At 44.5% G+C, this 25639-nt stretch overlaps 1 protein-coding gene across 2 annotated transcripts in view; it reads right to left on the reverse strand.

Moving 5' to 3' along the window:
* The window catches only part of Phf12 (PHD finger protein 12), a 49126-nt gene extending 27796 nt beyond the window's left edge, over window positions 1-21330 (reverse strand). Inside the window, exons 1-2 of one of the 2 annotated variants that reach the window (XM_038326233.1) lie at window positions 20678-21330; window positions 19860-20041 (exon numbers count right to left, since the gene is read on the reverse strand). In XM_038326233.1, coding sequence (XP_038182161.1) covers window positions 19860-20041; window positions 20678-20743 — 248 coding nt within the window. In that variant the 5' untranslated portion in view covers window positions 20744-21330. Of the gene's footprint in view, window positions 1-19859 lie in introns of both variants that reach the window. The other variant, XM_038326232.2, reaches the window with a different exon arrangement.
* Window positions 21331-25639: the final 4309 nt, after the last annotated feature.

Genomic DNA, 25639 nt, shown 5'->3' on the forward strand with positions numbered 1-25639 from the left:
ACTCAAACATTTACTGGATACTAACACCAGGCAATGTGCTAAGTACTGGAATTTCAGACAGGGTGTTTTTCCCCCCGAGATCACAGACAAAGGAAAAAGGGTCCCCAGTAACAATACCACATTTACTCAACAAATCAGTTTTTACAGACAGACCTACACCAGTCATTTGGCATTTCAGTGGACAGCACACTCTCTTTATCATTCATAGCTCGTCAGTCAATGGTAATTCAGTCAGTGACCCTTCAAAGATGGTGAGGTTAAGGCACATATGGATTCTAGAGGAAGCCAGAGTTTTACAAGTATTTATTTCTGCATTTTGGTGGTGATAAAAAGGCTCTGGGAGTAGGGACTCCTAGATGAGTGCTTAGATACATACAAGTATTGTAGCATCTTGATTTTTAGATTGCCTCTGAGAACATCCACGTTCTAAGAAGACCGAAGTCCTCTAACAATTGTCTTCTGTACCTGGGCTGTCCTGTCCCGGAAAACCAGTGACTCTTTAGCCAATAGAGCAAGGACTTCTACTTCATTTTCTGGCTTTAAAATAATACTGGGGGTTGGAGAGATGGCTCAGAGGTTAAGAGCATTGGCTGCTCTTCCAGAGGTCCTGAGTTCAATTCCCAGCAACCACACAGTGGCTCACAACCATCTGTAATGAGATCTGAAGCCCTTTTCTGGCATAAAGTTGTAAATGCAGATAGAGCACTCACATACATAAAATGAATTTTTAAAAAATAAAATAATATTGCGAATTTGAGGGATGGCTCAGTTGGTAAAGCACTTTTTGCACAAGCTTGAGGAGCCAAATTAATCCAGCACCCAGGGAAAGATCAATCTGGGTGTGATGATGCACACTTGTGACCTCAGCACTGGGACTCTTCCAGCAGACAGGTGGATTCCCTAGAGAGTTAGCCTAATGAATAAGTAGCCCTGTCTCAAACACCAAGATGGATGGCTCCTAGAGAATAACAACCAGAGGTCGACCTCTGACCTCCACAAGTGTGTGCATATATTACGGGTCTGAGTATTCATAAATTGCATATGCAACTAAAGATAAACTTTTTGATCTTAGTGTGGCTTTCTGTTAGGCCAGAGAAGCCCTATAGATTGTTATTATTTATATATCAACCAATTGGAAAGTTAGTTATGGATATCATTTTTTCAAAACTTACCCACCCCCTTTTTGAGACAGGGCTTCACTATAGCCCTGTCTCACCTAGAACTCACTATGTAGGGTAGGTTGGCTTTGAACTTACACAGATCTACCTGCCTCTGTCTACTAAGGGCTGTGATTGAAATTCATGTGGCATAACATCTGGCCAAAACCAACACTTCTTTTAAAGCCAACCTCTGCTGTGTAACTCCAACATAGCTAGATTCCCATGAACAAATTCAAATGACCCAAATAACTCTACTACTGATGAGACTGTCTAGGTTGGTCAATGTCTGGAGCCATACAGAAAAAACTATAGGCGTCCCTCACTGGGACACTGCAATGCCTACACTGATAGATTTCTCTGCCTATGATTCAGAGTCCACAGCCAGATGATCCCAACTTACAGTATAGTTTTAGTTCCGAATGCCTTTGCTTCTCTAATGAGGCTGCAGCTCATCACCACAAATGGAAGATGTTAGTAGTTGTCTCTAATTAAGAGCATCTATTTCAAGTCCTATACCAGCGTCATTGATCTGAGTCTAACTGCACACATTTCCCTGGCCTACTAATACCTGTGAACCTGTACATTAACATTTCCTTCAGACCAGTCCCCACCAGTGGGACCTGTTGCTCCACAGCACTATGTTAATTATCCATCCAGCACAAGCAGTTTTCCAATGTGGAACTGGAAGGGAAGGGGGAGGGGAACACAAGAACAAAGGGAAGAGAGAGAGACCGTGGAGCAGAAAGACTGCCTTCTACTTCAGAGATCTTTTCTTTGTATTACAACAGGCAGATTAAAAAACAAAACAAAACAAAACAAAACTGGTGTTGAACGCTAGCCATAAAGAAAGAACAGTGAGGTTTACCGCTTTGTGCCTTGCAACTCCCCACTCATCTCAGCAACAGAGGCAGAAAACTGCCATCAATGGCAGCGCGAAAACAATGAAAAATCTCACTTAGCCAAAGATGTAGGTATAGATTAGGACAAATAGATGAAAATATTAAAAAAAAAAAAACCACTCCATTTTCTCTGTGAAAATATGATACAAATTTAATAAAAATACTTAACACTAAAAACACTATCTGTATACAACAGACCAAGAACCTCTCCTGAGCTTGTAAAAGAGGTCAGTCACATGAGCTGGTCGGTTCCCTTCTGTCAGAAACCATCAGTCTCCAAGATTTAAATGGCTTTCTAAGTCATTTACGGCAGTTTCAGTTGGAATAAAGTAGCAGACTCAGAAAAGATTTGATGCACCCCCAACCTTACCCTGGTGGATGAACATCCCCTGCCTTGTTTTGGTGTGAGATGTGGTATTTACCAAGCAAATAATAACACTAAGCAGTTTTGATTTTTAATTTCATAGTTCACAGATCTCATCTATCCATCTGAGGTCTACTACTAGATTAGAATCCCCTAATCATATTTAGCAGCATCATAAAGACCAACAGAAAAAAACAATACAAGCTTAGAATTACGCTCTCAGATTGTTGCTGCTGACCTAGGCTGGCTCAGAAATTGGCATGTGCCCACGTGCACACACATAGTAAGGATAAGGTGATTACTGACAGAACCACAATCATATTTCAACCTTACAGCAGCCATCTTGATCTAAAGACGACCTCTAGGTCCTCCTGAAAATAAGCCTTTTGGAACCGGAAAGACGGCTCAGGGGGTAAGTGTATTTAATGTCCATGCAGAAGATCATTGGTTTTCCAACATCTACAATGGTGGCTTCAACTGTCTATAACTCCAGTTCTAGGGGATCTGACACCTTCTTCTGGTCTCCACAGGTGCCAGGCACACATGTGGTACACAAACATACACACAGGCAAAATACTCATACACATAAAATAAAAATAAACCCATTTTCTTTTAATCTTGAAAAAAAAAGGGAAAGCAATTCGAGGCCAGCCTGGTCTACAAGAGCTAGTTCCAGGACAGGCTCTAGAAACTACAGGGAAACTCTGTCTCGAAAAACCAAAAAAAAAAAAAAAAAAAAGGGAAAGCAACCATGCCTTTTCAGAAAATATGCTGAACCAGGTATATTCTGGAAAAGTTAAGAGGTGATAGGTAAAGTTTAACTTAAAAAAATATGTAAAATATACATCTGAGCCTATGAGATGACTCAGAATAAAAGCATTTGTAATACAATAGCGACAATCTGAGTTCCATTCTCAGAACCCTTGATGGAAGGAGAAACCGTGTCCTCTAATCTCCATGTGTGTACACAACTACTGACATTTTCACTTTCCTTTTTGAGACAGGGTTTTACTATGTAGCCCAGGCTAGCCTCAAACTCACAGGGATATATCTGCCTCTGCATCCTAGAGTGTTGGGATTAAAAGTATATGCCCCTATACCTTGCTATCCATCTCCCCACCACCACATACATGGTTTCTCTGTGTAGTCCTGGCTATCCTGGAACTTACTATGCAGACCAGGTTGGCCTTGAACTTAAAGAGATCCACCTGCCTCTACCTCCTGAGCCAGCTAAAAGAAAATTCTTCAGGTTAGAGATATAGTTTAGTTGGTAAAGTGCTTGCCCAGCAGGCAAAAGGCTGTGGGTTCAATCACCAGTACTGCACAGACCAGACTCAGCAATGCATGCTTGTTATGCTAAGTCTTGGGAGGTAGAGCCAGGAAGAGAATTTCAAAACTACCCTTGGCCATATTATGAGTTCTAGGCCCTGCTGGCTTACATGGACCCTGCCTGTGTAAGGAAAGAAAAATTATTTTGAGACCTGGTGTCATTAATGTAGCCAGGGCTGTTCCTTCTCATTTTTACCTTCCCATTGCCTTTGGGTAATACTGGGAACTCAAACTAGTGTGCCATGGGAATGCTAGACAAGTGCTCTACTACTGAGACATATGTTCAGCCTTGAGGCTGTTCTTGAACTCATGATATTCTTTCTTCAGGAGTGTACTAATTTAAAAATATTTTTAAAAAATTTATCAACACATCCAAATATAACACTGTATACTTCAACAGAATGAAATTTAAGTGTCAGAAAAACCAGCAAGTTTCCTTTGGACACCCGTGTGACACTGCCTATTATCTTCAAGTATGACCTACATCTCGAAGGTGAAGAAAATGGCCACATGGAAGGATATTGAGAGAAAAGTGCCTGAGTGATTCTTTACTAGCCTAACCACTCACTCAAATGCAGCCAACATCACAAAATGCATAAAAGTACAAGCTATGGGTTTTCATGCAAAGTCTGAGTGACAGCGTTAACAAGGAGACCAACGAGGTGCCAGGCAACCACAAATGTCCACTGAGAAACTTAGGTGTTGCATCACCTCCACAGGCACACATCCTTCCATACTAGCTGACTGCACCCCAAGTTTTCTTGCCTTCTATATAGAACTGGCTGTGGCAGCCTCCGAGCAAAGGGCAGCTGGAGAAAGCACCGCAACAGCACAGGAAGAGAGGAGGCAGGGAAAACACCAGAGTTCCGCCAGTGTTTGCCTCTGCTATCTCTGCTACAAGATCTATCTATCACCTGGCTGTTCTCGAAATTTTGATATCTTTGTAATAGATGGGTTAGCTTTACTCTTTCACCTCCTGGTTGACACTACAGCCTTCCTATCTTTGGGAAAGGGTCAACGTTCTGACTTCAACAGTAATTTTTCTTCTTTTTTTAAAGACAGGGTTTCTCTGTGTAGCCCTGGCTCTCCTGGAATTCACTCTGTAGACCAGACTGGCCTAGAACTCAGAGATCCGCCTGCCTCTGCCTCCCAAGTGCTGGTATTAAAGGCGTGCACCACGCTATCTGGCAATAGTAATTTTTTAATACTCCTGAAGAATATTTAAATGTCAGAAAGAACAATTATATACTTTATAAGAGTCTCAGAAGTATGCAAAGTACTATTCTGATATCAAAATTTTTGTTGTTTTGTGTGAGAAAGGTTGGCCTTGAACTTGTGATGATCCTCTTACCTCAGCTTCCTAAGTGCTTGGATTTCAGAAGTGAGCCATCACATTTAGCTTCTGTCACCAAATTTTAGAGGACGACCAAGGAAAAGGTAATAGCCAGACCAATCTCATATTACAGAAACAACTCAGCAATCTGGGCCAGCTATCAATACTGGATATAAAATTCTATTAATGCCTACAAAGCTAAAAATACTAACAATATCTTTTTCTGTTTTTTTTTTTTTTTTTAAAGACAAGGTCTCATGAAACATATAGCCCAGGCTGGCCCCAAGGCCCCAATCCTCCTGCCTTGACATGTGTGCATGCACACACACACACACACATACACACACACACACAGTAATAAAAAAATTGAACTTAATTTAGGCAGCAAGTTTTTACTTAATATAAAAGAGACTCCTGCCTTATTTGCCACCCTCTGACAGAGGAGGGAGACTATTATTTGGGCCCTACAGCATCAGGCTTGCTCCCTACCCCCCAAGTCTCCTCATAAACCTCAAAGCTCCCCATCCTTTAGGACTGAAGAAGTCTCGACAAGTTGTCAGGCTGTGCTCTTGTGGTTTGATGCCACTGCTAAATGCTGACTTGGGCTTCCAAACTCTTCCAGTTACACCTCTAGTGACCTATTTAGAAGTTGAACACCTCTCAGAGATAGAGAACCATAATTTTTTCCCTTTGGCCCACTTTTGGGATATCTGTGCATATACAAATTTAAGTAATTCAACAAGCATGCAAGCACTAAATTTGAGTTATTTACCTTAACTGCATATACTTTGCTAATATACAGCCTATTTCAACACCAAAACCACAGCATGCAGAGAGGTCTGATATTAACAGATTAGCCAGGTCTGTCTATTCGCTATGTAACAAACGGCTATGCTAGGCAAGACCAGGAGGACCACAGAGAAAGGATTAAGTAATCACAAATGACAGAGTAAAGCAAATGTTAAACAGCTTAAGTCAGTGACAGAATTCTCCCAAAAATCATTTAAGAGAATGCTCTTTCAAAAAAAGATGGCAAGCAAAATTAAAGGAGAGAATATGCAACCAACCTATTCCAGATATATTCAGTGAGGTTAATGGAGTAAAATTTTCATAAACTAGTACTGATTATTTTCTATTGAAAAAGTCCACCATAAAGTTTTACACTAATCCTTATCTTTCCAAAAGGGAAACAGTAGAACTCTAGCTGATGGCTTACGATAGAAGCCCACAATGGGTTAGGTAGTGGTAGCGCACACCTTTAATCCCAGCACTCAGGAAGTAAAGGCAGGTGAATCTCTGTGAGTTTATGGCCAGCCTGGTCTATAGAGTGAGTTCCAGGACAGCAAAGGCTACATAGAGAAATCCTGTATCAAGCGCCACCCCTCAACCCACCCGAAAAAAAAAAAAAAATCCATGATGGGTCCCTGTTCCTTAACTTCTAATGCAGGGCCAACTCCCCCAAGTTCTCAGTATTTTATTAGCATCTTTGCTCTGCACAAAGACAGAAGAAAAAATATCTGACATCTTTGTATAGGTCAGAAGTGAGTGAAAACCTCTAATTCAGGTGTGCTGGTGTTGCTACGATCTGGATTCTACCTGGAACTCAAGCTCATTAGTGACTTTGAGAGGGTTCCCCTGCCTGGTCTGGAATTGGAAGTGAGGTTTCTGGGCTGTGACATAAACAAACAAACAAACAAAGATAAAAATTCCAGTCCACAGAGACACCTCTTGTTCATGCGTGCTGGTTTCACAAGAAGCCTCACACAGAGCAGACCAAGGAGACTAGTGTTAGGTTCTGGCACTCCCCAACTTACTGGTACTGCACTGGTGTTTTGGTCTGTCAAAACTAGGAAGCATTTTTGGGAGATATCCCATATCCATATAACTTTTTCAGAAAAAGAAAGGAAAAAATTAAATAGCAAAGTGAGTAACATATAGGAAAGCAAACGTTATTGGAGGAAAGGAGCAGCCATGAGGTACCACCCTCACAGAATAGCCCATGGAGCATTTCTGTTCCCTAGCCAGTGTTATTTCGCATGCTTCTTACGTGAAACCATATGGGAAAGACGCAGTGTTCATTCAGTACAACAGCAAATGGAAGGAGAACACTGAAGGAGCGGATAAAGTTTGTCATTACTTGGGAAATTGCAACAGTTTGCAAGACGTACTTGGAATTTGCTTATTGTGAATTTAACAACTGTTCTATGTAGTAGTGAATTTGGTTCCTTCTTACCAGAGATTTAAAATCAATAAACATCTCATTCTCAACTTTTCCTACCACAGAGATGTGCTAAAACCTCATCTTTTTTTTTCGTTTGCTGAGACCTAGATTTAGAAATAATCCTAGGCTTCAAAGGATGATGATTCTGATAGCCGGAAATAGCAGGCAGGAGAAACAGTCACATCTCATTCTTAACTGCCTGCAAGTCACGGGAAAAGCAGTCAACAAGTGACCCGTGCATGTGTCCCGGGCATGGTGACAAATCAGGAACACCAAAGTGCCTTTCTGAATCCCATCTAGGACTGTACTGAATACAATGTCCTCCTCTTTCAGGAAACTGGCAAGGGGACAGCTGTACTCCTGTCCTGTGTTTCTTGAGAGGCTAGCATTATGTAGAGGTGCTCTTATTAAGTGTCACCTGCGTGAATGCCAATGCTGATCATCATGCTGTACTTCCTGGGGCCCTTACGTCAAAGGAGGAATCCAGTGGTATGGAGGGTAGGGGTGGGGGTGGGGGAAGAAAAGTTGAGAAATGAGATAGGAGAGATAATTGATTTTAATCTGTCTTCCACTCTGTTGATTTGGAATTCTGGCATCTTAAAGCAAGACTACTGGGGTTGGAGAGAGGTAGCTAAGTAGGCAAAAGGCCATTAAGCCTAATGACCTGAGTTTGATCCCTACATGACTCCTGCAAGCTGTATCCTGACTTCCATATAGGAGATGAAGGCACCCTTCCCCTGGCCCTAATTAAACAAAGTAAAAACCCGATACCGGTTTTAAGATGCTTGTACTAATTACTGTAAGAGTCACTAGAAGCCTAAGGAGAATGTTGCACTGAGTGGTTCGCACGGGAGATTAAAGACAAATTCAGAGATGGATTACCACTCTTACCCATAACCAAAAGCACACAATTAGTGCCCTCTGTTTTCTATTTTGTCACAACAGAAACAGACGTAACTCATTTCTCTTAAAAATATACCTGCAGGTATGTCAAAGGTAAAAAAAAGTTCTCCTGGTTCTATGAGCTACATAAAACCTTCAGGCAAATATTCTTTGCATTCTGATTCCTTGTTTACTATCATTTTATTTGTCTTTATGTTTTTTAGGATAAGGACCTGAGCTGATCAGCCACCCAAGTGCTGAGATTACAAGGGACTACTACCACACCTGGCCCTATTTTTACTACTTAAGTTTACATAAAGATACGTAGAGACAAGAGTGTGTGCTGGAGGGCGCAATGATTCATCCGGTTAACCAGTTCAAAAAGCATAAAGACGTGGAGCTATTTCTACCCCACGCTCTTACCAATCAAGCTAAGATGATTAAAAACTTCATTCTTGGGGTTGGAGAGATGCTTAATGGTTGAGAACACAGATTGATCTTCCAAAAGACCTGAGTTCAATTCCTAGTACCTACATGGTAGTTTACCACTCTCTATAACTCCAGGACTGGAAGATCTGTCGCCCTCTCCTGGTTTCTGTGGGTTCCACACACAAGGTACATAGACACATATGCAGGAAAAACAGTCATACGTACATAAAAGTAAAATAAATAATTAAAAACCACAAAAAAGGGGAAAAAACCCTTCCTTTTTGGGAATTGGAGAGATGATTCAGAGGTTGTTAAGCCTACCTACTGCTCTTCCGGATTAATTTGGTTCCCAGCACCTCAATCAGGTGTCTCCGTTACCTATAACTCCATATGCAGGAGATCTTATGCCTTCTTTTGGCCTCCATGGGCACCCATATAGACCTGACATGCGCTCATATATATACACACACATATACATGAATTATAATAATAAATCTTAAAGAGGACCTGGTTCAATTCACAACAGCCACATGGGCAGCTTATGATGGTCTGTAACAGTCCCGAGGGATTAAGTGCCTTCTTCTACCTCCATGGGTACTGCACACACGTGTACAGACATACAATTGTATTATTGTCAGTGCAATCAGACAATCATACACAAAAACAAAGAAGAAAACCTTTTAAAACAAACTCTGGAGCTGGAGAAATGACTCAGTGGTTAAGAGCACTGACTGTTCTTCCAGAGGACCTGGGTTCAATTCCTTGCACCCACATGGCAGCTCACAACTATCTATAGCTCCAGTTTCAGGGGACCTAACACCCATGGCAAAACACCAATGTACGTAAAATATAAATAAATATTTAAAAAAAACCCTTGAACTCCAAGAGAAGTACTCATATATTCTGCCTAAAAGCAGGTAGTGGGTTTTTGTTGTTTTTCTTTTTAAATTTTTCACACTTTTTAATTTATGGGTAGGAGGGTAGAAATAAACACATGCCGTTTCCTGCATGTGAATGTCAAAGCAAAGATTGCAAGAGTTGGCTCTCTCGTTTCAACACACAGTCCTGGGGACCAAACAGGTCCTCAAGCTAGGAGGCAAATGCCTTTACTTTTTTTTCTTTTAAAGAGTTTCATGTAACTAAGGTTAGCTTCAACTCCTGACCTTCCTGCTTGAGCACTGGGATCATAGGTATGTACAACCATACCTGTTTTATGTAGTGCACGTAGTGCTGGGAACTTCTTGGATTGTTAGCTAGGCAAACAGTTTACCAATTGAACCATATCTCCAAATATTTCTCCAAATGTAACTCGTAGCCTTAGATTTTTTTTATTGGTTAGGAGTCACCCAGAAATGCTGAAACAGTATTAAATCAAATCACAGAGTAAGGTCCTCTTCACTGAGATGTAATAATAAAACACACACTCTTATTTGCTGTATGTATATATATTTGTGTGGGCATGAAGGTCAGAAGGCAACCTGTACAAATTCGTTCTCTGAGCTGGGTGTGGTGGTGGTATGTCTTTAATCCCAGCACGCTATAATTTCTGAGTTCAAGGCCAGCCTGGTCTACAGAGTGAGTTCCAGGATGGCCAGGGCTACACAGAGAAACCCTGTCTAAAAAAAAAAAAAAAAAAAAAAAAAAAAACAAAAAAACCCAAAAGGTTAAAACTGGTTCTTTACCCTCACATGTGGTGTGCAGGGTCAGAACTCAAGTGTGGGGGTGAAGTTCTGAGTGAAAGTGGGCACAGCCATATTAGGGCTCCAATGCCTCAGGCACGGGAATAACAAACTCTTCCCAGCTCAAAACTCAGACGGTTAGTAAAAACTTGCCTCTGGTTCAAGTGCAAATGTTGATAGTGTGTGCAGCCCACCCTGGATATTTACATTCTGAAGACTGTTCCTGCTGAGATTAGTTGAACTTGCTTCCTTGTTCAGCTGCATATAATACCCTGCCTTCTTGATAGCTATATGTAGTAGCCCCATCCCCTTATTCAGCTGAGAAATACCTCCCTGTTCAAACACACACACACACACTCCAGCCCCCAATAAAAGAAAAGAGTTAAGGGAAGTAAAAGATACCCAACAGGATGACAAACTATCTACAAATCATACATATGACAAGGGACTTGTATCTGGATCTCTTATAATTCAATAAATAATAACAATAAACAACTGGGATGTAGCTCAGTAGTGTATAAGGTCTTGGGTTTGATCCCCAGTAATGCCAAAAGTGTTTTTGAAAAAAAAAAAATTTAATTAAAAATGGATGGTGGGGGCTGGAGAGATGGCTCAGAGGTTAAGAGCATTGCCTGCTCTTCCAAAGGTCCTGAGTTCGATTCCCAGCAACCACATGGTGGCTCACAACCATCTCTAGTGGGGTCTGGTGCCCTCTTCTGGCGTGCAGGCATACACACAGACAGAATATTGTATACATAATAAATAAATAAATAAATAAATAAATAAATAAATAAATAAATATAAAAATGGATGGTGGCGACAGGATGGTGGCGCACGCCTTTAACCCCAGCACTTGGGAGGCAGAGGCAGGTGGATCTCTGTGAGTTCGAGGCCAGCCTATCTACAAGAGCTAGTTCCAGGATAGGCTCCAAAGCTTCAGAGAAACCCTGTCTCGAAAAACCAAAAAAGAAAAAAAAAAAAAAAAAAAAAGGATGGTGGCACACGTCTTTAACCCCAGCACTCAGGGGGCAGAGGTAGGCATACCTCTATGAGTCTTAGGCCAGTCTGGTCTACAAAGGGAGTTCCAAGACAAGACAGCTAGAGCCACACATTGAGAAACCCTGCCCTAAAAAATAAGTAAATAAATAAATAGATAGACAAAAATAAATGAAGCAAGGCTCATCCAACACACAGTAGTGGCACATCTACCTTTGTAGCCCAGGCTGGCTTTAAGCTGGCTATTTCACCACTTCTAGTGTCCTAGAGCTAGACAGAATTCGAGGTATCAAGACCAGCAGCACTACCTGAATCTCCTTTCAGTTCTAACTAGACAATTCATCAGGTCCTTGAAAAGTCTTCTGTTTTGTTTTGCTTTTTTGAAGGGTTTTCAAGACAGGGTTTCTCTGTGTAGCCCTCAAACTCAGAGATCTGTCTGCCTCTATCTCCCTAGGGCTGGGATTAAAGGCGTGCACCACTGGGCCCTTGAAAAGTCTTAAAAACGAAACCCAACACTCTTGGAGGCACACTTGACTAAGAACTCATAATATAGGGGGCTGGAGAGATGGCTCAGTGGTTAAGAGCATTGCCTGCTCTTCCAAAGGTCCTGAGTTCAATTCCCAGCAACCACATGTGGCTCACAACCATCGGTAATGGGGTCTGGTGCCCTTTTCTGCCCTTCAGGCATACACGCAGAAAGAATATTGTATACATAATAAATAAATAAATATTTAAAAAAAAAAAAAAAAGAACTCATAATATATAATATGAACCTCATCTCCAGATTTAAAGATAAGATAGACCTAAAAAAAAAAGGTAAGATAGACCTAAACACATCTTTCAAATATGTGAAATATATGTGAAAAATGACTGAAAAAAAAATACACGTTAGTTACAAAAGCCAGAAGCTATCCTGCATGTTGGTGATGCGCATGTGTAAATTACTGTGAAACCCTTTGGGAACAGCAGGAGACTGACGTAGAAGATTGTTGAGGTTATAACTGTAGCTCACCTTTCATTGAGTATGGTCATTTCACAATAGGTCCCAAATTTACTAAACAATTTACACCAGTGCCACTAAGTAAACTGTACAAAAACTGCCATCGAGCCAGGTGTCCACAATCTAATATAATCTCAGTACAGGAGAAACCTGAGTTTTTAGCCAGCATCAACTATATAGTGTAGCCTAGTCTCAAAAACCAAACCAAGCCAACCACCTGGGCTGGGGATATAGTTAGGTGATGAAGCGCTTGACTAGCAAGTGAAAGGCCCTAAGGTGGATCACTGCACCAGAAACAACAAATCTGTCATTTCACAGAAAACTTTTCTCCTTTTAATATATCTGTTACTTCCTTTTTAAACTCAAACCATTTGGGTCACAAATATACCAAAGTTATTTTTTAAATTATACCTTATTTGTTTTTAAGAGATGGCTCAGAGGTTAAGAGCATTGCCTGCTCTTCCAAAGGTCCTGAGTTCAATTCCCAGCAACCACATGGTGGCTCACAACCATCTGTAATGGGGTCTGGTGCCCTCTTCTGGCCTGCAGGCATACACACAGACAGAATATTGTATACATAATAAATAAATAAAGAAAATAAAAAAATTTAATGTGCTTGGGTACCATGTGCACACTTGATACCAAAAGCCAGAAAAGGGTACTGTAGTCCCTGGAATTACATACTGTTGTGAGCTGCTATGAGGGTGCTGTGAATTGAATCCAGATCCTCCAGAAGAGCCAGTGTTCTTAATCTTTACCCCACCCCTAACTCCCTTTGGGACAGGGTCTTACTATGCATCCCTGGTTGGCCTAGAACTCACTGTGTAAGATTAGGCTAACCTTAAACTTGGGATGATTTTCCTGCCTCTGCCTTATTCTAATTTTGTGTGTGTGCAGACGAGTGTGCATGTGGAAACTGGAGGCTGATGTTGGGAATCTTCTTTCATTTCTATTCCACCTTATTCTTTGAGGCAGGGTCTACCATCAAATCCAGAGCTCACCAATATGACTAGTCTTGCTAGCCAGCTTGCAAGGGATCTCATGTCTGGCTTTCCTAGGCTGGACTTTCAGGTAGCCTGCCACACACACCTGGCATTTATGTGAGCTTGGGAGTCAAAACTTCAGTCCTCTTGCTAGCACAGCAAATGTTTTAACTGCTCTGCTGAGCCATCTCCCCTCCCCCCTGCCCTATTCCAATTTTCTTTTTAATGTGCATTGGTGTTTTGCCATGGGTGTCAGGTCCCCTGGAATTGGATAGTTGTGAGCTGCCATGTAGGTGCTGGGAACCAAACCCGGGTCATTTGGAAGAGCAGTCAGTGCTCTTTACCACTGAGCCATCTCTCCAGTCCCTATTCTAGTATTTTTAAATAATGAGTATCCTTTATCTTTGTACTAACCACTCATCTCCTAAGATTAACAGCCAAGCCCCACATAATCAGAAAGCATACATTATGAACCTGAACTCAAGTTGGACTTTCCGTTTTCAAGTGGACTGTTATAAACACAGCTAAATCCCAATTCATCACATAAAGACAAATAAGTAAATAAAATAAACATAAAACCAATTTAGGTACTTGTGTACTGTTATGATGTGGGATTACCCTTGGTATGCTATGAATATGTTGTATTACTACTGGTTAATAAAGAAGCTGCTTTGGCCTATGGCAGAGCAGAATATAGGTAGGTGGGAAAACTGAATGCAGGGAGAAAGAAGGTGGAGTCAGGGAGAAGATAGCCAAAGGAGAAAGATTACCTTACTGGTAAACCAGAGCCTCATGGAGATATACATATTAATAGAAATGGGTTAATTTAGGATGTAAGAGCTAGCTAGAAATATGCCCGAGCCATCTGCCAAGCAGTGTTGTAATTAACACAGTTTCTGTGTGATTATTCTGGTCTGAGCAGTCGGGAAACAAAGTACAGTCTCCGCTTGCATTGTAAGATGATATCAGCTCATGGGATAAAGTAAGGGAAAGGAATCAATGACACCGTCCCTTGCAGTTTCTCAGGACCAGATTTCCAAGCACTTTCATGTCAAAAACAAGTTTACGAGATTAAAATAAACAAATAAGCCCTACATATTTTGATTCACTGGTTGACTCTTAGTCCAATGAGCCAAACACATCATAATCAGAAAATTCTTAAAAGTTTAGAGGGAAAGATTTTTTTCAAGGTAGAACACTTCTAGATGCTATTGTATGTGTGAAACCTTTGTTATGACTCACTGGAAATTAAACATGCAAAACTCCAATTGAGCTTAGTTTTGCCTGTGCACAGAGACCTTTTCACTCTTATTCTTCGAAAACCTCATTTTGAGTCTTGCTGCCAACACCAGAGAGAGGAAAGCCAGCCAACGATTCCAAATATAACACGCAGAGGCAAATGCTACAGAAATCTGTCTGACGGGAAGGGACCACGCTGAGATCTACTGAAGTGGATGCACTTCTCAATCAGACCATTTTGGTCCCTGTCTGTCTGGAGCAGAATTCCATGAACCGTTTCATGAGGAAAACACCCACTTTCCAGTAGCCTCATTACTGCTGCTGCGGTACTCACTCTATCAGTGACAATAGTCCTTCCCAACTCAAACAGAAAGATGCATCAGGAACAACTAGAGCTCTACCAGTCAGCCTTTTTTTTCTTCACGAATAAAATTAAACTGGATGGTAGTAGCGCGTACCTTTGATCCCAGCTCTGGAGAGGCAGAGGCAGGTGGATCTCTGAGTTTGAGGTCAGCCTAACTAGAGTGAGTTCCAGGGCAGCCAGGGCCAAGGGCTACACAGAAAAACACTGTCTTGAAAAACAACAAACAAACAAATAAATAATTTTGTGTGTGTAGGTGTTTTGTTTACATGTATGTCTACTTGTGTGCCTGGTACCCGCAAAGGCAAAAGTACCAGAACAGGGCATCAGATCCCCTGGAACTAGAGCTCTAAATGGTGGGTGAGACGTCCTGCGGGTACCTGACTGGAACTCGGGTCCCCTGGAAGAGCAGCTAGTGCTGAGACATCTCTCCAGCCCAGTCAGTTATCCTCTCTTTAGCAGATTTTTAGGGATCTGTCTATGTAGATCAGACTTCAGAAGGCTCAACTTATGCACGACTGTGATGACAAAGCCAGAATCACCAGGGGACAACTGAGAACTTTCTAGTTCTCTGGGGCAGGCACAGTAACCCTACTATTACGCTGAGTTTATTAATACCAAGCACAGGACAATTCATTTCCTAACACAGAGGATCGTCACAGAAAACCCAGAAAAGACCTAACTAGACTGACTTTCCACAGTCCATTAATTCCTGAGAAAAAAAGTGGCCCAAACACAAGTTGTGAGCAGTCCTTTCCTTCACTCAGGAAATTTATCTCAGAAAAACCTGCCATTTGGTGCTATGTCTTAAGCCCAAGAGATAAGGTTTGCCTAGGAATCACTTCTGTCTAGGCTTGGTATTTCAGGCTTAAAATCCTGCCTACTTGGGAAGCTGTGACAGGTGGGTTAACAGGCCCTACCTAGGTTCAACCCAGCACTATCCCACCCAAAGAAAGCACTTCTGGGGCATTTTAATATATACTGATTACCATAAAGCATACTGACAAAAAAACAGCCCTACATAGGACTTGTCTCACAGAACTTTTTCTTTTTTTGTTTTGTTTTTCTTTTCAGACAGGGTCTTTCTATATAGCCCGGGCAGGCTTGGAATTCTCAATACTCTAGCCTCATCCTTTAAAATGCTGGGATTACAGGCAAACAAATCCCTACCCAATTGTCTCATAGAACTTTCAGTGAAAAAAAGACAGTAGCACTAAAATTATAATCATTTCATAAAATTCCAATCCCATTCTCACACACTCTGTACGTAAGGACACTATCATTACTATGCTATCTAAGTCATGTAGTTTCAGCCAGTTCAAAGGGGAAACAGGAGAAAATACAGCTCTACCTAACCTCACTCCCATACAAATAAGCAAAAACAGGAAAATTACTGAAAACACACTCAGGAATCAAAACCTCGACCTTAACTGCTTGACCTCACAACTCTGGCTGATTTAGTATTTCAATTTTGTTGGAGAATGTGGTTTAAAAAAACAGAAAAGTGGAGAAATCCTCACTTATGAAATGAAAGCACCCAGGGAATTCTATTTAAAAGATGGTTTCCTCCTCTTTCACTAATACTTAGAATGTTCTGTGACTTAGAGAACTCAGATAAGTCAATGGTACATTCACTCAGTACTGACACCTTCAAAGGGAGAACTGAAGATGTGAAACAAATCCTACTTCATTCACTACCATTTTTAAATCTCTGATTACCAGTTCTCATTTATGATCTCAGAAAGGGGAAACAGTCAATGACATGCATTGCCTGAGCAAGCCTGAGTCTCACTGTCCCTCCCTCTTTCTCCTTCCAGCTAATGCAGAAACCGCAGTTAAAAATTGACAAGATTTACTCTTATCCAATAAAAAACTCAGAGTTCAGCTTTTAAGAGTTTAAAAGCCCAACCTTAGGCTCAAGAGGTAAAGGTACTTGCTGCCCCATATGATAACTTCAAATCCTGAATCCAGTCCCTAGGAACTACAGCAGTGGAGAGCACTGACTCTTGAAGGCTGTCCCCTTACTTCCACCTGGGCTCCATGGCACCCCCACAAAATATATATATATATATATATATATATACACATACATACACACATACATACATATATATGTATGTATGTATATATTTGAGACAAGGCTTCTTTGTGCCTGGAACCAGACAAGTCTTGAAGAGATCCACCTGCCTCTGCATCCAAAGTGCTGGGATTAAAGGTGTACGCCACCACATCCTGGCAATAAATGTAATTTATAAAAAAACTAAAAATAATGTATGTATGTGTATGAGTGAAGGTACACATGTCCAAGTACATACTCCCCAGTTTGGAAAGGTCAGAGGGAATGGAAATGTCCCCCTCCATTATTCTCTTCAGAGTGAGGAAGCAGGGCCAGGCCCACAGTTCCTACACCAACAGTTCAGACACTTACCCCGAGCTGGAGTCATGGGAAGAATTGCTTTTTATTCTTCAAAACAATCTCTACCATTATTCCATTATTCTCTGCCTATTCCTTTGAGAATTCTGGGTGTTTTCTCAGTTAAGCTATGACCTGGACCAACCTGGCTCCCAGCAAGGCTAGAAGCCAGCTAAGTATCAGTAATCCCAACTCTGCCACCACCACCACCCCTAAGCTGGAGCTAATGGCATATGCAGGACCCCCAGTTTGCCGTGTGGATGCTGGGATCTGAACTCTGTTCCTCATGATTGTCAAGCAAACGCTCCTAAGGTGCTTCAGATTCTTAATAATTCCAACATTATAAAACAAATGAGATTTCTTAAAAAGATAATATAAAATTTATCAAGTATTCACTCAACAGGAGTCACCAATCTCAGTTAACACCCACTTCGCCCTAGAGGTAATAATTAAAATACTAGCCCAAACTTAAAAAAAAAAAAAAAAAAAAAACACAGCTAGATATGATGGTGCACAGCTGTAATCCCAGCATTCAGGAAACTGAGGCAGGACGATGGGCATAAGTTGGAAATCACTCTTGGCGACATAACAAGTACTAAGTCAAGCCAAACCAAACAGGGATACACAGCAAAACTGTCTCAAAAAAAATAAAAAATAAAAAAACACAGAAAAAGGAAGAAAGAGAAGAAATTGAAAACACAGTCCTAGTCATGCATCAGATAAGTACAACAAAAACCACAATCAACACAGACTCAGGTTCAAATCCCTCCTATGCTCAAGAACAGCAAGGGAGGACTAAGCGATGATGTGCACTTTTGAGACTGAGGCAGGAAGATGGTTGTGAGTTCAAGGCCAAGCAGAGCTACAGAGTGAGGCCAACTTAACCCACCCCAAATAAAAAGGAATAGCAAGAGAAACTGGATCACAGACATTTTTTACAGGTGGATTACATTTTAGAGGAAGCAAAGGCTAAAAACAAAACCCACAGGCCCTTACTGTTGGCATTACTCACTTCATAATAAAAATTTAAAGACCAGCAGCAAAGCTTCCTCCAGGATAATAATCTTTGTCCCTGAACATTACAAGCCAAGATGGGGGTGCCCTCCTAGGCAAAAGTGTCTTGGAATTGATAATAGGAATGTCTCACGTAACTTCTGACCACAGTCTTAATTTGCCGAGTATCAGTCATCTGTCTAATAAAATCTGCAATTAGTACAAATGCAGCAGGCATTATTCCACAAACCAAGAGAGAGAATGTGGATGGAACTGTGGAGACCTTAATCACTTTTTTAAACAAGGGATTTTAAAAATAGACAACACCAGTTATAAAGGGCAGCACAAAAAAACAAATAAAAAAACCCAAACCAAAAGAAAATAACAGGACCCCTTCCCTCCCAATCTAAGTGGGAACAAACAGAACAGCCCCTCCTCCCAGAAGCTAGCCTCAGTCAACTGTTGCTGAACAGAACAAGAAGCCATCTGGGTTCGAAGTACAGACGTGGGATTTTTCTGCAGGGCAGAAAGGTGGTCTGGGGGCAAGACAGTAAAAACTATCTTTCTTGCTAGATCGTTCCACGATGCGAAGGATCAAGCACCCGGCGATCAACCCCATCCCCCCTCCCCCACCCCCATTCAGTTGAGGTGAGAGAATGGACAGCTTTCCAGCTCTCAGCTCTTAAAACTGCCTTTCTGGAGCCACCAAATACAATCCTGCCCCAGCAGCAAAGAATTTTGTGGAGAAGGGCTCGTTGATCCAGAGCAGAGAAGAGAAATCGGCGCCCAAGGGCAATTTTAATTGTCTAACTCGGCCCGATTTCCTAAGAGGCAGCAGAGCAGGGAGGGAGGAGCGAAGAGGGAGGAGGGAGGCAGCTCTGGAGTGGCAACAGGGGGCAAGCTGCAGAGAAAGGGATCAAGCCGGCGAGATCCCAGCCCTGGCCCTTGAGGAGCTGCTGCAGAAAGGGCTCAAAGGCTACCCGCACCGTTCTCCCGGAGACGTTTGCAAATCATATATGTAGCCAAAATGGCGCTGAGAATAAAAATATAATTTAAAGGCAGGTCGCCATATTGTAAACAGAGAGGCAAAGAAGTGGACTCGAGAGACATCCTCCATGATTTCCTGCACCGGCGCAGGCACCCGCTCGCTTGGGTCTGAACCCGGGCGAATTGGGTGGCCGAGAGCTCCGCGCACCAACCCCAAGGAGAGCTCAGGCGCAGGCAGGAGCCCAGAGGGCGGCGGGAGCGTGCGGCCGCCAAGCGGCACTGGACCTGGAGCTCCTCCCCTTCCTCCCCCGCCGCCGCCGGCCGCACTCGCCCCATCAGTCCCAGCTCCCTATCTACTTCCAATCTCAGTTGGGGCTCACCTCACTCCTCCCAACCCCCATCCCGGGGTCACGCCGCTGCTCTTTCCCTCAAGTCGGCCGGGTCCCGGCAAAAGCCGGGATCGCAGAGGCGCTCGCCCCAGCGGCTGCAGGCAGCTAGCGGCTGCAAGCGCCCGTTATTTCTGCAGGCCTGGTGAAGGAATGTACCGAGTACGGTCTGCCAAGGTGCTCCAAAGGGGTCCCCAGGACTTACCAGCACTGGAGGTGGAAGGCAGCAGGGCAGTGGTCGCAGCACAAGAGATCCCCACCTTCCTTGCAGCTATCGCAGCTGTCGTGGTTGGTGGCCCTGCCGCTTCTCCGGGACTCTTTCTCCGGCTTCCGACTCCGTTTTTCTGTCTCGTCCGTCTTGGGGGGAGCCAGCAGAGCTTGGATTTGCTGCACACACATACAAACGGCGTGTGTGCACATTCGGAGCTCTCGGGCGTCCCGTAGTCCCCGAGGCGCGGTTTCTCCGTCACCCACCCCTCTTCCCCCTTTTGTCCTTCTTCCTCCCATCCAGGCTGCTTCCAGAACCTCTCGGTCCCCGGAACCAGGGGAAGCCCACCCTAACTGCGCTCCCGCAGCACAACAACGAGAAAAGCTCCTTCCAAATGAGGAGGATCAGGGTAGGGGGATGGGGAGAGGGTGCGCGGTTCCCTTCTCGCCACTTCCTTGTATGGACAGTGGGGGACTCCAAAGCCCGGCTCCGGAGGCCCGAAGCTTGGTACCCGGACGTGCAGGGGGAAGCACAAAGGGGCCGACAAGAAGGGGGTGGGGAGGCCTGCCGGTGCAATGAAATGGAGTGGGCTGAAGCCTCAGGAGAGCGAATCGAGGGCGGCGGGTAGGTGAAACTGCTGCAAACGTCCTCGGAAGCTGCGCTCAGTCCCCCAAATTGCAAAGATGGGAGGGAGAGACTGGGTGAGGAAGAACCCCCCCCTTCCCCGGCCCTCTGGCGCTTCGAGCTTAGGGCCGGCTTTGTGGGGCGGAGGTTCCCTCCCGGCACTGGGGGAAGGGGATGAGGGCCAGTCTTACCTCCATCAGCCCCCCCGACGTGTCCAAGTCGTACACGATCGTCTTGGTCTCCATTTTCTCCCACATTCATCCACCTCCCGGGTTGGGCGCTCTCTACTCCGGCCCCCCCAGCCCCGGGGGGAGGGGGGAGGCGGGGGAAGGGGGCACTCCTGACCCCCGGCCCCCTTCTCTCTTCCCAACACAGGTTCCGACTTCCTCGCCCTGGCTCCCCCCCACCCCCCGGCCCCCAGTCCCTGGGAAGGCAGCGTCCTCCCCAAGGGCCGTGAGAGGGGAGCAACCCCTCAGCCCCGGCCCGGCGGCTGGCTGCACAGTGGGTCCCGGCTTCGGGGGGGTCAGGCCTCGGCGGGGCCTAGGCCCACAGGCTAAAGCTGGCGCTGGCGACCGCTGGTCCGGCCGGGAAGGCTGGAGGGCGCTGCCATCCCGGGGTTGGGGGACCGGAGGGGGGGTGAGAGGTTAGGTGAGGTTGTGGAACGTGAGGTGACTCGGGGGAGGATGATGTGGGGTGGTCCCCGGGCTCCGCCTCTCGCCGCCGCCGCCGTCTGCGTCCCGGCTGCCGCGCACTTGGCGCAAACTTACCGCGAGCGCCCGCAAAGCCACCCGCGCAGGCGCCCCGGGATCGCCGCTCGCCGCGCGCAACCGCAGTGACAGCCGGCGGCCTGGCTCCCGCGCAGCCGCGGTGATGGGGTACCCCCCTGCGCGCAGCCGCGCTGGCATTCGTCTGGAGCGCAGAAGCGCCGCCTTTCTGCCGTGCGCCAGCGTACTGAGATAAAAGGGCGGGACCTGAGGCCTCGCTCAGGCGCCTGGGTAAGCGCCTAGGGGTCATGGCGCAGCCGCAGAAACTTGGGAACGCTTCACCCATTGGTGTTTGTGTGCAGACCGTGGTCCTTCTTCCCGCGCAGGCGTGTTGGTTGCCACCCTCTCGTCCCTTAACAACACATCCGCCTCACGCGCAGGCGTATTGTCACCTGGCGGCCTGCACAAGAAAGCGTCTCCTTTCGCCATTTTGGTAGTGGGATTTGGGCTACCGTGCCCTTGGAGTCCGCAGTCACCAAGATGTGATGTTGTATGGAGCCGGTATGCTGTCGGCGGCATTAGTACTCATAGGGAAGCTATAGTGGATTGTTTGGCTCCAGCATCAGGTGTGGCTGGAGCAGGCAGCCATATTGGTAAAGGAAAAAAAAGCCATTGCGACAAAAAACGACGCTTTTGGTGGCGGTTTGGATGGCTGCTATTTCTACTTAATTCTCGCTCTCGACACTTAATTTTAGCACGAACATCGCTGCCTTGCGGCTCGTTGGAACCAAGCCTGGTTCAAGATGCCTTTTTACCATCTCTTAACCACTGTCCCTGAGAACCGCTCTTAAAGAGGAAGTCAAAAGCCCAAACAGTCCGTAATCCTGACAACGCCCAGCTACCTGCCTGCAGTTGACTTCAATCCCCAACTTGCAACGCGCTGTGTTCAAGGGTGAACGGGAACGCATTGCACCCTGGGAGTAAGGATCGCGATGGGTCTGATGAGTTGTGGGAGTTGTAGTTTCATATGTAGATAATGCACTGTTCCGTAGGATACTGGGGAGGGGAGGGGGAGCCTGTTGAGAAGGGTACTGGGATTTGTAGTTTGAGCTCCTCGTCTCAAATTCTGGGCAGAGAGACTTGCTTCTCTCTTTGGGTGTCCGCTGTTATCCCTTGTTATCGCTCTCCGATGTGGACAGATACTGCGGATGAAGCTGTTTAAGTGGGATAAATGAACCACACTAGACGTTAATTAATATTGGTGACAGTACAACTGCCTTCTTTTTATTTTCCCTCCTTCCTTCCTCCTCCCTCCCTTCCTCCCTTCCGTCCCTCTCTCTTTCTTTCTTTCCAAAGATAGAGTCTCTGCAGCCCTAGCTGGCCTAGAACTCGCTATGTAGATCAGGTTAACCATGAACTCAAAGAAATACTTCTGCCTCTGCCTCCGGTCCCATTTCTGGGATTAATGTGTGATACTATTGCTACTATGCCTGGCCCTTCTTAAACTTTTCTTCTTCTTCTTCTTCTTCTTCTTCTTTCTTTCTTTCTTTCTTTTTGGTTTATTGAGACAGTTTCACTGTGTAACAACCCTGGCTGTCCTGGAATTCGCTCTGTAGACCAGGCTGGCCTCGAACTCAGAGGTCCGCCTGCCTTTGCCTACCGAGTACTGGGATCAAAGACTTGCGCTGCCACCACCCGACGCATCAACTCAATTTTTTTTACGTTTTTTTTTTTTTTAATTTTTATGTGCATTCGGGTTTTGCCTGGATATATGTCTATCTGTGTAAGGGTTCCAGATTCCCTGGAACTGGAGTTACAGGCAGTTGTGAGCTGCCCTGTGGGTTCTGGTAATTGAACCCAGGTCCTTTGGAAGAGCAGCCAGTGCTTTTTTTTAATTTATGTATTTTATTTTACTTATGTATTTTAATTGCATGTACTCCTGCAGGTCAGAAGAGGGCATCAGATCTCATTACAGATGGTTGTGAGCCACCATGTGGGTGCAGGGAATTGAACTCAGGACCTCTGGAAGAGCAGTCAGTGCTCTTTAACCGCTGAGCCATCTCTCCAGCCTCCACTTAAACTCGTTTTTATGTTACTGCACACATCATTCTCAGAGTCGTAAAACACAGAGACTATTTGATTTAAACTCTATTTCCAGATACACAAGAGTGGAGCAGTGATTTGCTTAGGTTTCTTAGTGGGTTTATAGCAGACCTAAAAAGGGATTAAAAGGGAACATTTCTTGATTCATAGGTCAGAATTCGTTCTCTGCACCATGCTTACTGTCTCTGAGGAACTGTTGTTTCTCCTTTTAGAACAGTCAGGACTATAAATCAAAAAGGATATGGATAACTGTTTTAGGTGTGTGTGTGTGTGTGTGTGTGAGAGAGAGAGAGAGAGAGAGAGAGAGACAGAGACAGAGACAGAGACAGAGACAGAGACTTTGTATTTCTCTAGTGCTCCTGTGTTGGTGCCTGGAAATAGTAAGGTCATGGGGAAGTGGAGAATGTCATGCAAATTGGCTGCTCTCTGACTTCTGTGGTCACCACAGCCAACAATAGATTAGTAGCTAGCTATAGGGCTGAGATGTGGCTCTCAGAGGAGAGGGCTGGGATAGGTTTCTTGAAGGAAGAGCTCAGGCTTTATGCCTCCTTCATGCCACATGACCTCAGAAGCTGGCGCCTCATATGCCCTCTCTCATTGGCTTCCTTCCTGCTGCCCAGAGCACAGCTGTGCTGCTGTGTCAGCCTGAAGGTATTACTGGGCACAGAAGTGAGCTGCTGGCATATGCCCAGTGAGCAAGGCTTCGCTTTGATCAACACATCCGTTGCAGCTGAAGACAGGAGCGGGCAGTGGGCTGATGAGGAAAATGAGAGTTGGCTCTGCTGACAGGTGCCAGAGGAACAAATCACTCCAGACACCTTTCTTCTGAAGCCTGAAGGCTGAGGTCAGTCCAGTAAGGGCAGGACTTGGGGCCACCTTGGAGAGTTCCAGCTCTGGGTGTTCAAGGGGACTCCAGGAAAGAGAGCAGGTGGGATGCAGAAGCCTCTGAAAGCGACCTCTTGTGGTCCATGTAGGTATTGCACTATGAATGACTGAACCCCCTGACTTGGGCTGTACAGAGGCCTGGAGGAATTTCTGGTCCACATCTTCCAGGTAAAGACTGTAGAAGCAGAAGGTACTGGTGGGTGCTGGTCTTCCTCTCAGGTGTTTTTGTCTTTTATCTTCCAAGTGCCTCCTGGGAAGATTCTTTCATCTCCGAAGGCATTGGGGGGCCTTAGGGAATGGGCAAATTTAAGTATATCCTGGTCAGCCATCACTTCTTTAAAAAGCATTTATTTGTTTGCTTATGGTTTTTTGAAATAGGGCTTCTCTGTATAACAGCCCTAGCTTTGTAAATCAGGTTGGCCTCAGATTCCAGAGATCTTCCTGATTCTGCCTCCCGAATGCTGAGATTAAAAGTGTGTACCACCATGACCAGTCTTTATTTTTGTTTTTGGCTTTTTATAGATAAAATTTCTTTGTGTAGCCCTGACTGTCCTATATACCAGGCTGGCCTTGAATTCAGAGATCTTCCTACCTCTGCCTCCCGAGTGCTCAGATTAAAGGTGTGCACCACCAACCAACTTATTTTATGTTTTGAGATTATAATATAACTACATTATTTTTCCCTTCTTTTTCCTCCCTTCAACTCCCCTCATATACCCCTTCTTGCTCTTTTTCAAATTCATGACATCTTTTTAAAATATTTTTATGGTTTATTTAACTTTATTTTATGTGCATTGGTATAAAGGTGTCAGATCCCTTGCAACTGGATCTCCAGACAGTTGTGAGCTGCCATGTGGGTGCTGGGAACTGAACCTGCATCTTCTGGAAGAGCAGTCAGTGCTCTTAACCACTGAGCCATCTCTCCAGCCCATTCATGACATCTTTTAAAATTGTTGTCATTAACGTATGTGACTACACACACACGTTTCTAAATACATAAATACAACATGCTCAGTCTGTATCCTGTCCTTTGGATGTATGTTTTCAGCAGCCACCTTAAAGAGCCTATGGGTAGGGCCCTTGCCTGTATCAGGTACCCCCAAGCCACCCTGTCCTTCCTACTCACAGTCTGGATGTTTTCTGAGGACAAGCTAAGCTGGCCAGTTTATGTACAAGGTTCAGTCTACGGTTCCGATTCCAGTCTCTCAAGTTTCACTTGGTAGAAGATGTGGAAGGAAAGATGCATCAGACTTTGGGCATTGTCAGCAGTCCAGCAGTATTAAAATGGGGTTGGGACTGGGCCAATCTAGCTGTGGCAAAGAGGAGGAAATGAGGCATTGGGGTGGATGAGCACTTGAGTTACTGAGCTCCCACATCCCTGTGGCATTAACCACTGAGGCCTCTCACTTCACCAGCCATCTGTAACACTAATGTTTTTGGGGCATGTCGCCTATTTAAATA

The sequence above is a fragment of the Arvicola amphibius genome, chromosome 4 (genome assembly GCF_903992535.2).
Source record: "Arvicola amphibius chromosome 4, mArvAmp1.2, whole genome shotgun sequence".
Classification (NCBI taxonomy): domain Eukaryota; kingdom Metazoa; phylum Chordata; class Mammalia; order Rodentia; family Cricetidae; genus Arvicola; species Arvicola amphibius.